General features: G+C 43.2%; 1 protein-coding gene and 1 non-coding gene across 17 annotated transcripts in view; both read left to right on the top strand.

Moving 5' to 3' along the window:
• LOC118386573 (collagen alpha-1(XII) chain-like) overlaps nucleotides 1–15,835 on the top strand; it is a 93,794-nt gene that overhangs the window by 33,681 nt on the left and 44,278 nt on the right. For 7 of the 16 annotated variants that reach the window (XM_052523387.1, XM_052523380.1, XM_052523384.1 and 4 more), the window contains 15 exons: nucleotides 3,386–3,518; nucleotides 5,213–5,358; nucleotides 6,068–6,197; nucleotides 6,929–7,065; nucleotides 8,221–8,350; nucleotides 8,811–8,950; nucleotides 9,148–9,280; nucleotides 9,415–9,435; nucleotides 10,068–10,207; nucleotides 12,443–12,572; nucleotides 12,795–12,934; nucleotides 13,160–13,289; nucleotides 13,672–13,814; nucleotides 14,412–14,541; nucleotides 14,924–15,066. In XM_052523387.1, the coding sequence (XP_052379347.1) occupies nucleotides 3,386–3,518; nucleotides 5,213–5,358; nucleotides 6,068–6,197; nucleotides 6,929–7,065; nucleotides 8,221–8,350; nucleotides 8,811–8,950; nucleotides 9,148–9,280; nucleotides 9,415–9,435; nucleotides 10,068–10,207; nucleotides 12,443–12,572; nucleotides 12,795–12,934; nucleotides 13,160–13,289; nucleotides 13,672–13,814; nucleotides 14,412–14,541; nucleotides 14,924–15,066 (1,926 nt within the window). The remainder of the gene's footprint in view (nucleotides 1–3,385; nucleotides 3,519–5,212; nucleotides 5,359–6,067; nucleotides 6,198–6,928; nucleotides 7,066–8,220; nucleotides 8,351–8,810; nucleotides 8,951–9,147; nucleotides 9,281–9,414; nucleotides 9,436–10,067; nucleotides 10,208–12,442; nucleotides 12,573–12,794; nucleotides 12,935–13,159; nucleotides 13,290–13,671; nucleotides 13,815–14,411; nucleotides 14,542–14,923; nucleotides 15,067–15,835) is intronic. The other 9 variants (XM_052523383.1, XM_052523379.1, XM_052523381.1 and 6 more) reach the window with 7 other exon arrangements.
• On the top strand, nucleotides 11,129–11,202 carry trnaa-ugc (transfer RNA alanine (anticodon UGC)). Its single transcript has one exon. It is a non-coding gene; the product is annotated as a tRNA-Ala (tRNA).

Here is a 15,835-nt window from a genome sequence, read left to right as displayed (position 1 = left end):
TATACAATTGAACTAAAATGCAATGTACAGTGGTAGAAATAATAGAATGAGCTGTGTGGCGACAGAGAGGTCAGACGCAGGAGAGAGAACTGTGTTTCCAACGGCGCAGTTTATTAAACAAAAACTCACTGGGGAACATAACAAATCTAACAAATGGGTACAATGCCCTACGCACGACAGGACCAACGTGCACAAACACTTGCAAATAACAATCACCGACAAAAGACAATAAGGGGAAACAGAGGGTTAAATACACAACATGTAATTGATGGGATTTGGAACCAGGTGCGATTCAAGGCAAGACAAAAGCAAAGGAAAATGAAAAGAGGATCAGCGATGGCTAGAAGGTCGGTGACTTCGACCGCCGCCCCGAACAAAGAGAGGGACCAACTTTGGCGGAAGTCGTGACAGTATATAAATACGCAGTACGAAAACCCACGTCAAGGGTAGCAGGGTAGCCTAGTGGTTAGAGCGTTGGACTAGTAACCGGAAGGTTGCAAGTTCAAATCCCTGAGCTGACAAGGTACAAATCTGTCGTTCTTCCCCTGAACAGGCAGTTAACCCACTGTTCCTAGGCCCTCATTGAAAATAAGAATTTGTTCTTAACTGACTTGCCTAGTTAAATAAAGGTAAAATAGAAAATAAAAAAATGGATAGAATTGCTGGAAATTAGCTCCAAATGTTCTACTGCCTGAGCTCCTGCTGCTCCTATAAAATATTAGCTGAAAAGTATTGTTGAACTCCTCCACCTAAATATAAACAGTACCAAACATGAGCACCGGCACCTATTTCAGTCCAAGTCGAGCACTGTATGTATGTGAATGATGTGTATAGACAGTATGTGAATAGAAAAGGTGTGTACAGCAGTAGTTATATAGGATGAGCCTTGACTAGAATACAGTATATACATATGAAGTCTATCACTATCAGTGAAGTGAGAATGTTATAGAGGAGTAAATATCATACCCCCCAAATAAAATATTCTAACCTCCCCTTTTATTGGTAATGGTGAGAAGTTAGCATGTCTTGGTTGGTATGAGTCTTTGTGCCTCTGTAACGTTCTCACTCACCATGATTCACGATTCATTCATCATTATCCATGATCATGGTAGCATCCACATTAATGTAGAAGTATTCAGAAACATATTATATTGTTATTTACAATACAAGTTTCTCCAAAATGACACAATTCATTTTTTACCACACATTTTTATTTGGGCACAACATAATGTGGAACATAACCAAAACAAACTGCAAATGCATCCAACAAATTTGCAGAGTCACAAGCTGGATGTAGTTATTGCGCGCTAGGAATATGGGAACAAATGCTCAAAGTTTGACTATTTGAATACACATGTCAGTAAATTTGTCCAAATACTTATTACCCCATGAAATGGAGGGACTAGATACATAAAGTGCTTTAATTTCTAAACATTAAAACAGATATGTTTGAAAATACCCTCAAATTAAAGGTGACTTTCTGTACTGTCACTTAATATGAAACATTTGATTGAAATCCAAAATTCTGGAGTATAGAGCCAAATTAAATGTGTTGCTTCACTGTCCAAATAAATATGCAGACGAGTGTGTAACAGAGAATTGGCTCTATTATTCCTTTTGTTCTGAATTCCTCTCTCAGACCTCTATGGTTCATCTTGCCAGAGGTGATCAGGGTCACTTAGGCAACGGCCTCATTTCACTTTGTTTATCCAGGAGTTTCTGAAGGAGGAACTGCCTTCTATGCTGCCTAAACGGGAGATTTCATGGTTATCAAGTGTTATCCACAGTGAATTGTTTGCTTAAATCCACCGAGTTGTCATCATCGATCCGTTTCATCATGTTGATCAGATTAATTTGGCTCTCTTCTCACCCTTGAGAAGTGGACAACAGTGGCTGAGGCAGACCTGCATTCAGTTTCACATTTATGTGAAGGAATGGATCTATTCCATGCTTTGCTTTCATTGGCCCTCATCAGGGTTTGGGTGGTTCTAGTGAGCCCTGTCTGAAAGAGTTTCCACTAGGCCTCAACCTAAGACCAGACCCAGTCAGTTTAATAATACATTGTATTTTAAGCACTTTTCTCGACTCCCAAAGACACTTTTCATACACAATAAAATCAGCAGGATAAAAAGCAAGAAGTATATAAAAGTACACTAAACGTGAGGCCAGACTAACCATGGAGTACACTAAACATGATAACAGATTAACAAGGCAAGTGAACTAGACAGAGCATAAAGCTAAGACAACAGAGAATGCGGGTAAGCCCATGTGAAGAGGTGCGTCTTTAGTGTGGATTTGAATATGTGTATGGGTTGTGAGGTTCTGACATGGAGAGGGAGGGAGTTCCAGTTTTGGGGGGCTGAACTGCTAAAGCCCGGTCTCACATGGAGCAGAGCCTGGTGCGAGGGATGGTGAGGATGGTCATCCAAGTTTTCAATTCACAGAGACAGTCTACAACAGAGGGGGGTGACATAGTGGAGTTGGGGTTTGTGTGGATGTGGATTCGTGTGTCATCTGCATAACAGTGAAATCTGAGTAAAAATTGACAGAGGATTTGGCCAAGGGGTAGCATGTAAATACTAAACAGCAATGGACGTAACACTGAGCCTTGTGGGACACCTTGTGATACAGGGGCTGGGGCAGACCTGCAGTTGCCAATGTAGACAAACCGTTGTCTATCAGATATATAGGAGTGGAACTAGGCAAGGAGTGTTCCGGAAACTCCAAGAAGCCTCTCCATACGGTCAGTTAAAATATAATGGCAGACAGTATCAAATACTGCAGACAGGCCCAGGAGGATAAGGATGAAGATGTTGAGAGCATCAGCAGCACAGAGGAGGTTGTTCACTACCTTTACCAAGGCAGTTTTAGTGCAATGCATAGCCCGGAAGCCTGACTGAAAGGGTTCGGAAAGTTCATGAGAGGCCATGTTTTGAAGGGGAGGTTTGAGATAGGCCTGTAGTTTAGACTTGTAACAAAACTTCTCCTGCTAGAAACGGATTCTTGGCTTATCCATCCACACTCACCTCATTTCAAATGCTTGCGTTGGACCCCAAAAATCTTCTTCACACAAGTAAATCAGATTTGACATTGAATTTGATGATATGTGTGCTCCGTTATTTTGGATAGCCCTCTGACATTTTGAAGAGAGAGTAGTATGTGTGCGAGAAGATTAGTTTTGTTAGTTTTGTTTTGGGGTTTCCTAAATGTGTGCCGTATTAGTTGGGACATTTGCCTTTGACCTGCTGTAATTCCAATATAATCCCATGACGAATCTGCGGTTGCTGTTTATTTTCTGCTCAGCTTTTTGGACAATCCTCCTGTTGTACTTGGATTTTGAAGCGGGGTTTCCTGCCTAACGACCGTGTTCCTTTGCACTCCTCAGATGATTGTCGATGGGGCGGTCACCACTGTGGTCCTGACCAAGCTGACCCCTCTGACGGAGTATGTGATCAACGTCTTCTCTGTGACCGGAGGGGAGACCAGCGAAGAGCCACTGAAGGGCACTGAAACCACCTGTAAGTGTTGCAGCCGTGCTGCTCCCTCTCCTCTCTGTCTCGTATTCCTCTTCCATTTCCTCACACAACCTCGTCCCAATTACCCAGAGTAAACCTTGTAATCACTTCCTGGAAAGGTGGCCCGGTTCAGCCAATCCAATAGCCTTATTTGGAAGTTGAATGACTCAGCAGAGCTGCAGATGAGATGAGTTTCGCAAAGACGTCTGCCGGTTGCCCTCAGGGATGATTAAAAGGGAACGTTAATGTAGGGATAGCAACACCGCTCCAATGAGTTCCACTGGTGTAGGAGCTCATTTGTTTCATTACGGTATACGATGCTGAAATTAACTACATCCCCATGCCCTCCATGCTTATTAGGCTGTGTTTAAATGGGTTGAACATGGATGGAACTTTATGTTGCTCTTGGAGGCGTGTTAAACAGGGTTGTTTACACCACCAGGGTTATATTGGGTGTATATCTGATTGGTGGCAGTAAAGGGTTAAACAACAAGTTCCCTTAAGGTTTCCCTTCTTATGAGGAGAATAACCATTGTTCTCTCATTTCTGGGCCTCATTAAAAGTGTCTTAAGAAAACGGACATGATTTCACATGATGGTTCAAATACACTGACCACTTTCATTGTTCTTTTTGTACTTAATAGTGGACGTCGTTACTTTTTGAGATGTGTCCCTTTGATTTACATGGTGGATGTGCGAAGATATTTCTCCCTCCCACAAAGCATGGTTATTGTTTTGTCGCCCTCCACTTGGACACCGTAATAGTAGGGTGAGGTCACCATAGTTTCCTTTAGTTGTCAGTTGAAGCGAACACGTTGATCAGTGGTGGAAAAACGATTCAATTGTCATACTTGAGTAAAAGTACAGATACCTTAATAGAAAATGAATCAAGTAAAAGTCACCCAGTAAAATGCTACTTGAGTAAAAGTTTGAAAGTATTTTGTTTTAAATATACTTAAGTATCAAAAGTAAATGGAATTGCCAAAATATACTTAAGTATCAAAAGTCAAAAGTATAAATCATTTCAAATTCCTAATATTCATGTGTTACATTTTTATTTACAGATAGCCAGGGGCACATTCCAACACAATTTACAAACTAAGCATGTGTTTAGTGAGCCCGCCAGATCAGAGGCAGTAGAGATGACCAGGGATGTTCTTTTAATAAGTGTGTGAATTGGACCATTTCCCTGTCAAAATGTAATGAGTACTTTTCAGTTCCAGGGAAAATGTATGGAGTAAAAAGTACATTATTTCTTTAGGAATGTGGAATGAAGTAGAAGTTGGCAAAACAAATATTAGTAAAGTACAGATACTCCCAAAAAACGACTTAAACCACTCGTACTTCAAAGTATTTTTTACTTAAGTACTTTTCACCACTGACGTTTGCAACCCAAGTGGCACACTATTCCCTATAATAGTGCACTATTCTTTGACCAGGGCCCTCCTGTGTAATCTGTTAGTGTGGCTCAGCCGTAAACACAGAGATGTGGGTGGCTGGGTTGTGTTGTGGATGCCAATAGACTAGAGTTAGGTGGGTAGCTGTGGTTGTAGGTTTTCCAACATTTCCAGAAGATGGGCAGGGAATCTGCTCTCCTGATGTTAGGGTGGAGCTTGTTCCACTGTTGGGGTGCCAGGATAGAGGAGAGCTTCGACTGGTGGTGACTAACTGTGGGTTTCCTACCTGCTCTCTCCGCAGTGCCACTACCCGGGGTGATCAAGTTGACTGTGTACGACGAGACCATGACCACCTTTAAGGTGAGGTGGGAGAAGGCTGAAGGGGCGACAGGCTACATGCTGCTCTACCGTGCCATCAATGCCACTGTGCCCACTGTGGAGAAAGAGGTGAGTAGGAGAACACACACACACACACACACACACACACACACACACACACACACACACACACACACACACACACACACACACACACACACACACACACACACACACACACACACACACACACACACACACACACACACACACACACACACACACACATATCCTGGTGGAGGACGCGTTGGATAGGAGCTCCATGTGCATGATCAGCATATCCCCATCCAGTTTATAACTCCTTGAAGCCAAGGCCTCTGCTAGTGGGGCCTTACTCATTCCAGATGGCAATATGATGATCTCAGGAAGTGGACGTTTACAGTGGTGTTCAGGCAAGGCCTACAAAAAACAGACCCTTTGGACCCATAGGGTAATGGGAAGGACTAGCTCATGCTGACCCTGTGCAGATGATTTTTTCACCAGTGAAGTCATTGAGATGATATTAACCAAAGAAAATCTTAACAAATGCTGTATATTTTGAACTGCAGGCTTCTGTAAGTGTACCCTTTAGAGGGATTTCACTATGGACTGAAGGCAGCAAGGCAGGCATACCAGTTAGCGCTGTGAACCAGGTGTTCAAAAAGTGTCCTTTTGACAAGTCCTGTCTTGTTGTTTTGTTCCCCTTTGTCGTCCGGCCTGCTCTAACACTCTCTCTCTCTCCCTCCTCTCCTTCTCTCCCTCTCCCCCTCCCCCCTCTCCTGCCTCCCCTGCCGTGCAGGTACGAGTTGGGGCAGATGTGAATGATGTTCAGCTGAAGGATCTTATCACCGACACAGCGTATACACTCACCCTGTTCGCCCTACATGGAGTGGCAGCCAGCAACCCCCTCATAGACCAAGGAGTCACCTGTATGTTCCTCTTATCTCTGTCTCTCTTTATTTCTCTCTCTTTCTCTGTCTCTCTTTGTGTCTCTCTCTTCCTCTCTCGTCTCTCTTTCTCTTTCTCTCTCTCTTTCTCTCTCTCTCTCTCTCTCTGTCTCTGTCTGTCTCTGTCTCTCTCTCTCTCTCTCTCTCTCTCTCTCTCTCTCTCTCTCTCTCTCTCTCTCTCTCTCTCTCTCTCTCTCTCTCTCTCTCTCTCTCTCTCTCTCTCTCTCTCAATTTCAATGACATTTAAGGGGCTTTATTGGCATGGGAAACATATGTCTACATTGCCAAAGCAAGTCAAATAAATAATACACACAAGTTAAATAAACAATAAAAATGTAACAGTAAACATCACACTCACAAAAGTTCCAAAAGAATAAAGACATTTCAAATGCCATATTATGTCTATATACAGTGTTGTGACTATGTGCAAATAGTTAAAGTACAAAAGGGAACATAGGCAAACATAAATATGGGTTGTATTTACAATGGTGTTTGTTCTTCACTGGTTGCCCTTGTTGCTGTGATGCCACATGGGTATTTCACCCAATAGATATGGGAGTGTATCAACATCTCTTTCCCCCACCATAGAGCTGTGTACTACCTTACAATACATAGATGGGTCTAAGACTCACTAACTTTCACTCCCTTGCCCCCTCTACCACACGCTCTCTTTCTCCCTCTCTATCCCATTCTCTGTCGTTCCTCTTACCCAGTGCCCTTGCCACCATCGGGTAATCTGAGGATCACTGGTGTCACCCATAGTGCCATGAAGCTCAGATGGGACGCATCCCCGGGGAAAGTCCTCAAGTACATCATCACCTACAAGCCAGAGGAAGGAGAGCTCAAAGAGGTGACGCGAGCACCACACATTTAAACAGGCCTGTCGTAATATAGAATTTTCCTTTCAATCTGAAAGGTTTTGAAACACAATCTCTAGCTACAGCAATAAATAACATGTATGGTTAAGCCCTATGGGCCCTGGTCAAAAGTAGTACACTATGTAGGGAATGGGGTGTCATTTAGGACACACTAATACTGTCCTCAAGGTTCTACAGTGGTGCCATGAGGTCATGGGAAAAGTGTGAGTGAGGAACTCAACGTTCTCTATGATCGCCTAGCTGTTTAGGGAAGGCCACTGAAGTCAGGGGGTTATAATAGCAGCCCTTTCAGTAGACTGGGATCTTGACTCCATGGGCAGGCCAGCACACGTCGATGTGGGGAAAGAAGCCGACTGGCAGTCAGAGAAGACACTGGCCCCAGCACCCAGCCACAGGCTCAGAGATATATCACTGGCGTCACTCGTCATCATTTCTCACTTACATTTAAGAGACCGCCAAGCTGTGAAGAAAGCTCAAAATTGATGTTGAAGGAGGTGTCTCTTTGGACACCCCTGAAAGAACCTCCAGAAATGACTGATGGATGAGCTATGGGACTCCACTGGATACATCCAACCAGCTCCTCTCATGGATAACATCTGAAGGCTGCTGTCTCCAAAGTAGTCTCTCTCTGTGGATTTATGTTCTAAGGTCTGCCCTGTCGGTTGCCACAGATTTTTCCTCCACGTTACAATTGGAGGACTGTCACTGTTATGGACACCTTTTTCTTGATTTTCTTTCTCGATGTTTGAAGTGGAAACTGAATTGAAAGAGACATTTATCCGCATTCCTGCTGGAAGCTTTTTGACTTCAAGGGTTTTTCCTACCATTAAACATCCTCTGGAATTACCAATATAGCCGGAGGACTTTTCTAAGGACACGTACTATTATTCATGAGGCTTTTCTCAAATGTGCTGATGACGTTTAGAAATAACAAGGAAAGAAATTGGAGAGAGGAAAGAGGGGGATTTCACTTCGAGAACATTGCGTTGGTTAACATCAATGTTCAAAATGGGACAATCTGAGTTTATGTTAATGTTAGTAGTGGGAGTTCATGCTAGTTGTTCAGCAGAAAATACGGTTGTTAATTGTTTGTTGATCCTATAATCCTAATACCCCTTTTCTGCCAGGTTGAAGTCAATGGTGATATAACATACCTGCCACTTACCAACCTCATCTCTCAATCTGAGTACGACGTTGCTGTCACCCCAGTTTACGACGAAGGCATTGGAAACTCTATGCTTGGACAAGCCATTACAGGTACACAATCGTTTGTCTGATTTATTGTTTGGTTGACGAGCAGTAGATTAGAGATTAGTGTGTCTGTAATGGTGAGAATTGAGTCTGCAGATCCCCCTTGGATTCAGCCTCTCGTCTATCGAGATGAAGCCCAAACATGAAGCCACTGTTCCCTGAGGAGGAGGGTGTGTGTGTGTGTGTGTGTGTGTCTACTTAACTGTGTGTTTGTGTGTGTCTGCTGTCACTCACTGCATGGGGCCTTCTTCATCATTAATCACAGATGATTTGAGGACATTTTGTTTTCCACACACTCACACGCAAAAACCCATTTTTTCGACGATTGTTCCACAAAATGGACTCGCTGCAAAAATGTTCCTCACATGGTTCGCAGCCCTTCTGATGAAATGGCTGTGCCTCATCTCTCAGGACTTCCTCATAATAATCACGTCTCCCTCTCTCACGTCTCTGTCCATGTGTACAGATGTTGTTCCTGCCCCGCAGAATCTGAAGTTGTCCGAGGTGACCCAGACCTCGTTCAGGGCCACCTGGGAACACGGGGCCCCTGACGTGGCCCTCTACCGAATTGGCTGGACCAAGAAGGGAGAGAACAACTTCCAATATGTACGTTGATCAAGTGGCAAGCCGACGGTGATTGTTGACTGGACCATCTACTGCTATAGAGCGGACAGGATTGAATGGAGTGGTGAAATGTGACTGTTTATGCTTTCTCACTCAACTCTCTTTCCCTCTCCCTTTCTCACTCAACTCTCTCTTTCCCTCTCCCTTTCTCACTCCCCCCCCACCCCTCCCCTCTCCAGTCTATCCTGAACAGTGATGTAACGTCCCATAATCTGGAGAACCTGGATCCGGACACCCTGTATGATGTCACCGTCACGGCCATCTACCCAGACGAGTCAGAGAGCGAGGACCTGATTGGCAGCCAGCGCACATGTAGGTTGACCCTTCTCTTCTTCTCCTCTGTCATCCTCCTATCAATTCCATTCATGTTTTCCAGTTAGACCACAGATGTGGCCCACAGCCTATTGGAATAACCTGTTGTTCTCTTTAACGTTCTCTTTTTCCAGTGTTAAAGATGACCACACCTGGTATGTTATTTGAAACGGAGAAGGACAGTGTCATTGTAATATTCATGACTATAATTATTATGGTAATGCGAACGATAATGACAGTGTTGTTGATGGAAAACACACTTAAAAATAAATCATCATCTGCATGTGCATTGATGTGCCTTTAAAGAGCTGCAAATGCGAAAGTGTGACTACTGACCCGCAGGGACCGGACATTCCACCACAGACACCTCATTGTCAACCATTCGTCATAATATCATTTCTCGTGTCATTTAATGTCGTTTTTCATGCCGTAATGTTGTCCTTCCTCATGTCTTTAATGTCAAGCCTCATCATGTCACAATGTCTTCCTTATCAATGTCCCCATCATTAGAAATGCATGTGCCATATTTAATGGTAACCTTACCGGCTGCTTCACTCTCCTTTTGTTTCGCTTACGTGTACTTCCTCACCAAATCATGTGTACTTCATCACCAAATCATGTGTTCCCATCATCTCACCCCCCTATCATTACCATCACTGCTTCATCCAGCTTCATGACCCCCAAGTGATCATTGGGAATTGGTAAAGGCTGTGTCATGTGCCCTGCAGCCATTGTATATACATGACCACTGTCTTGGGTCAGTGTATTGATTGTAATGTGTTCCTAGCTCCCACTGGACCTCCGCAGAACTTGCAGGTGTTCAACGCGACCACGGTCACTCTGACAGTGAAGTGGGACCACGCCCCAGGTCCCGTACAGAACTACAAGATCTCCTTCCAACCTGTGGCAGGAGGCAAAGCTCTCTCAGTACGTCACACACCCTCCAGTAGTTTCTTGAAATATTTGAATAATTCTAACTAAGAGTGTATTTTGAGCAACTGATAAGCTTTGGCCGCCCATGACGACCCTGACTACTAAATCCTTTAACTTGATTAATTATACCTTCTGGGTATGATATCTCTCAGTTTACTTACCTATAATTTAGAGTAGGTTGTTCTTACTTTCTGGTCTGTAAGTGAGCGGTGATGTTGGTTGTTATCAGTGTAATTTCTCCAATGTGACTGAAGTAGTTTAACCCCAATGATGAAAATGGGAAAAGCTGTGCATCAGTACTTCTTAAGGCCAACAGATAAACAGCCCAAAACCTTAAAAGGGATAGTTCACCCAAATTACAAAATAAAATATTGGTTTTCTTAACCTGTAAGCAGTCTATGGACAAGGTATGACAGCAATCCATGCGCTGGTTTAGTTTCCCTGGCACCGTTTCCACATGCTAACGTTTGAGCATTTATGGCACAAATCTCATTCAAATCATGGGACCGGTGTTAGCATTTTTTTGCACATCATGTTAAAATCATCTGTAAGTGACTTTCAGCAATACATTTGAGATACTTTTGGATGATTTGGACATGACGTGCAAAAACGGCTAACATCGGTCCCATGACATCAATGGGATTTGTGCCACAAATGCTACAACGTTAGCATGTGGAAATAGTGCCAGGAAAACTAAACCAAAGAATGGATTGCTGTCATACATTTTCCGGAGACTGCTTACAGGGTAACGAAACCAATATGTCATTTTGTAACTCGGCCAAAACTATGCCTTTAAAGTCAAAGGGCTAAATCCGTGTGCATAGAAGTACTGAAGCTTTTCTGAATTGGTTCATTGTAACATGAAATCCCTTGCCTCTTGGGACCCACTAGTGGTCCCCCCCCCCCTAAGTAGTAGTCCCGTGTGGCTCAGTTGGCAGAGCATGGCGCTTGCAACGCCAGGTCTGTGGGTTCAATTCCCACAGGGGACCAGAACTAAAATGTGTAAAATGTAAATGTATTAACAACAGGCTCTTTTGTCTTCCTGCACATCGTTAGTTTGACATTTGATCATGACATTGTCTTCCTATCCGGTCTGTTTGTGTACTTACTGTATCTGGCAGCCAAGCCCACATTCCTAACTGATAACCTAATTGTGAGCAGCGACGGAAATTGCTTGGGAATTCCTTTAGGAACTTTTGGCTTTTGGGGGGTCTTTTTCGGTTGACAATGCGCTAATATGAAAAGAATTTGGTTAGTTAGACAATTTTCCTAAGTGTCTCTGAGAAGTTATGACAGGGCACCCCAAACAAGGTGTCAGTTCTCTAAACCGTGATCTCAACATGACACCATTGGGACAGAGCTGTTGCATGTACATCTGATCCCGTCATAGCACATTATTGCTATTCTAGTACTGTGTCTCTGTACACTTAAAACAGTATGGAGACATCTGCTGCTGTGGGTCTGAAGACTTGTTGATTTAACATGAGGCATATAAGCCAGGCATGACGTTCACACTTGGGTGATATGAGGATCCTCAAGTGCCTTTCTCTGATATGATGGTTTAGGGAGGTCAAAGCACAAACAGCGGATGTGTCGCTGAGGTGAGCTGCGAAGTAGATATGTCAGATATGAGCAAATGCAATGGAAATGGCATCGTATGTCTTTCCGCTCAATGGCTTTAGCGCTTCCTGCTGTCAATAGTTGTTTGCTTTACCGTAGTGCCCATTAATCGGCATGATGTTGCAACGTAAAAGGCTTCCATGACGTCCAGTGTCCCTCAAGACCATTTCGTCTTCCCTTTACATACTACCTGTTGATGAACAGAGTAGTGTGAGAAAGGCAATTGTTTTCTCCTAAGGTGTTTGAATGAGCAACTCTGTTCACACAAATGGCATCAGGGAAATAAATGATTCATGTATTGGTTGATTATAGAGAAACTCAATTGCTGCTTTGATAGAGTTGGAGTTTACATTGGTCACGTTTGGATGGCTTCCCCGGGACAGTGTCGAACAACTCTGCTTGGCCTCAACTGCCGGGGTAGCTAGCTAGTGGGCTTCAGGGCATTTTGTCTCAGAGCCGAGGAAAGCGCTAACCATTGAAACAGTGTTACTTGTCATCCATCTATCAGCCCTTTATAATGTATTGCTCTTTAAACTTTGAAGTGAGATGTTCTATCCTCCCAGAGACACGGAAAAGACTCTGACTGTTGACATGTTGTCTCCCAAACAGACCCAGGTCGGAGGGAAGAAGAACAGTGTCATCCTCCAGAAGCTAACGCCTGACACTCCCTACTCTGTCACTGTGGCTGCCATTTACCCCAGCGGAGAGGCCAAAGACATCTCAGGCCAAGGAAAGACCAGTAAGTGGACCTGACGACAGGATCTCTCGAACCCTCAGGCGTATAACAGGCCAGAGAACACCCACAACATTCCCCCAATAGATGTATAATTTTAGAGTACAATCAATAGAGAAGATAAGACCATTTTGTACAGGATTTTGACTTCAGTTCAATCAATATTATAACAAGAACACACAGTCAAATGTTTGAAACCCCATATTAAAGCCATTTGGTTTTACGCAGAGCCTCTTGGTGGAGTGAAGAACCTGCAGGTGACCAACCCCACCATGACCACCCTGAACGTGAAATGGGAGGCGGCCGACGGGAAAGTGAAAGAATACAAAGTCATCTATGTACCTGCTGCCGGTGGAGCTGAGAGCATGGTAGGACCGATAGGAAGTCTCTCAGCTTACAGTTGGCTGACTGTAGAAAATACTCCCAACAATTCACATCCAAAGATAAGAATTAGCATATCACTGTATTGTTTGATATAGTTTGTTTTATGAATCACAAAATATGGTAAACAACTACAGTATCTTCAGTCAAACAGGGTTGCATAGGCATGTTGGCCGTCGTTAATAGTCGGGTTGTGTTTGTTTAATGTAAAGGAGACTGTGGATGCCACTTCCACCACCACAATTCTGAAAGGCCTCCTGCCAGACACCCTCTACACCGTCTCACTGGTGCCTGTCTATGAAGTGGGAGATGGACAGAAACAGTCTGAGAACGAAAAGACAAGTAAGACGGGCTGACATCTACGTCTAAAGATCGTTAAAGATCTTCTAAAGATCACTTATTCAGTGATCTTTTCAGGGACTGGTAATGGCCTTCTTAAAAGCCGATTTATGGAGTGAATCCATAAATAACCACCAATGCGGAGGATAACTCTCCATTGAGTCTGTATTTAAACTTTATACAGACTCCTTGCAATATCAAGTTCAATCAGTAGAATGTTTCAGGGACTGCCTAAGGGCCTTGAAACCCATTAGTATCATCAATGGAGAGGATAACTCTTCATTGCTGGATTTTAACTTCATACAACCTTGATAAGATAGTACTTTATTAAGTTCTATCAATCAATATGATGTGATATTATTAAAGCCTCTTTTGGCGTATCCAGGGCCCCTGGGTGGAGTGAGAAACTTGCAGGTGACCAATCCCACCATGACCACTTTGAATGTGCGCTGGGAGCCAGCCGATGGGAAGGTCAAGGAGTACAAAGTCTTCTATGTACCTGCTGCTGGTGGAGCTGCTGAGGCCATGGTAGGACGAGTACTGTAGCTGATAGTGTAGAAATGGTTGTTTCCCCATTGCTTGTGTCGTGGGAATTCTACAGAGGGATACTCAAAGTCAAATTTTATGAATAATTGTTTTTGTACGTTAGCTGGAGAGGTTCCAACAAACTTGATGCAACATAGTACACGTCTGTCAGGAGCTCCACGGGGGCTGTCCGTTAGTCCTCTAATGTACTGCGTACACAGACAGTTATATTTGCATGATTCAGTTGAATCATTATTCGTAATTAATTCATCATTCATGTTTGGTTCATGCATGTGACCGACAAATACTGGTTCATGAATGTGACAGACCAATACCTCACAAGGCTTCTTCTCTCCAAGCTATAACCTTGAAACTGAGATATTCTTTCGTTCTCAAAACAAGGTTCTGGGCATACTGCCAAATTGCAGATGCTGATAGTGAGGATTCATTCAGTCAGTCCCTTGCATGAACACAGAAATTGGTTATTAGAAAAGCACAAACATAACATTTTCCATTCAACTTGCCATATAAAACATGTATAGTTGGCATGTTGGTAGTGGGCAGTCATTAATAGTTGGGTTGTGTTTGTTTAATGTAAAGGAGACTGTGGATGCCACTGCCACCACCACAATTCTGAAAGGCCTCCTGCCAGACACCCTCTACACCGTTTCACTGGTGCCTGTCTATGAAGTGGGAGATGGACAGAAACAGTCTGAGAACGAAAAGACAAGTAAGACGGGCTGACATCTAAGTCTAAAGATCGTTAAAGATCTTCTAAAGATCACTTATTCAGTGATCTTTTCAGGGACTGATAATGGCCTTCTTAAAAGCCGATTTATGGAGTGAATCCATAAATAACCACCAATGCGGAGGATAACTCTACATTGAGTCTGTATTTAAACTTTATACAGACTCCTTGCAATATCAAGTTCAATCAGTAGAATGTTTCAGGGACTGCCTAATGGCCTTGAAACCCATTAGTATCATCAATGGAGAGGATAACTCTTCATTGCTGGATTTGAACTTCATACAACCTTGATATGATAGTACTTTATTAAGTTCTATCAATCAATATAATGTGATATTATTAAAGCCTCTTTTGGCGTATCCAGGGCCCCTGGGTGGAGTGAGAAACTTGCAGATCACCAATCCTACCATGACCACACTGAACGTGAAATGGGAGCCAGCTGAGGGGAAAGTCAGAGAATACAATGTCTTCTATGTACCTGCTGCTGGTGGTGGTGCTGAGGCCATGGTAGGTAGGGCTGGGAATTGCCAGGGATCTCACAATACGAAATCACAATACTTAGCTGCCAAAAAACTATGTATATTGCAATTCTCACGAGAGAGAATTGCAGAGAGACAAGAGAGAACTGGTTTTGATCAGTCGGGGAAATAAATGTGCTAAACGCATGTTGGCTCACTATTTAAAATAAGATAGAAAACAAGCTATAGGATGAAACATACTGGAATTCTGGAGCAGGTACAGCCAACTACAGTAGCAAAGACATACATACAGTGCTTTCGGAAAGGATTCAGACTGTTTACTTTTTCCACATGTTGTTACGTTACAGCCTTATTCTAAAAAATTGTTTAAAAAAAAAATCCTCAGCAATCTACGCACAATACCCCATAATGACAAAGCGAAAACAGGTTTTTATACATTTTTGCAAATGTATTAAAAATTGAAAACTGAAATACCTTATTTACATAAGTATTCAGACCCTTTGCTATGAGACTTGCAATTGAGCTCAGGTGCATCCTGTTTCCATTGAGCATCCTTGAGATGTTTCTACAACTTGATTGGAGTACACCTGTGGTAAATTAAATTGATTGGACATGATTTGGAAAGGCACGCACCTGTCTATATAAGACACCACAGTTGACAGTGCATGTCAGAGCAAAAACCAAGCCATGAGGTCAAAGGAATTGTCCGTAAAGCACCAAGACAGGATTGTGTCGAGACACAGATCTGGGGGAAGTTACCAAAACATTTCTGCAGCATTGAAGGTCCCCAAGAACAC

This window comes from Oncorhynchus keta, chromosome 8 (assembly GCF_023373465.1).
Source record: "Oncorhynchus keta strain PuntledgeMale-10-30-2019 chromosome 8, Oket_V2, whole genome shotgun sequence".
NCBI classification, from domain to species: domain Eukaryota; kingdom Metazoa; phylum Chordata; class Actinopteri; order Salmoniformes; family Salmonidae; genus Oncorhynchus; species Oncorhynchus keta.
The sequence above is the reverse complement of the archived record's forward strand: the minus strand, read 5'-3'. Positions and strand labels throughout refer to the sequence as shown.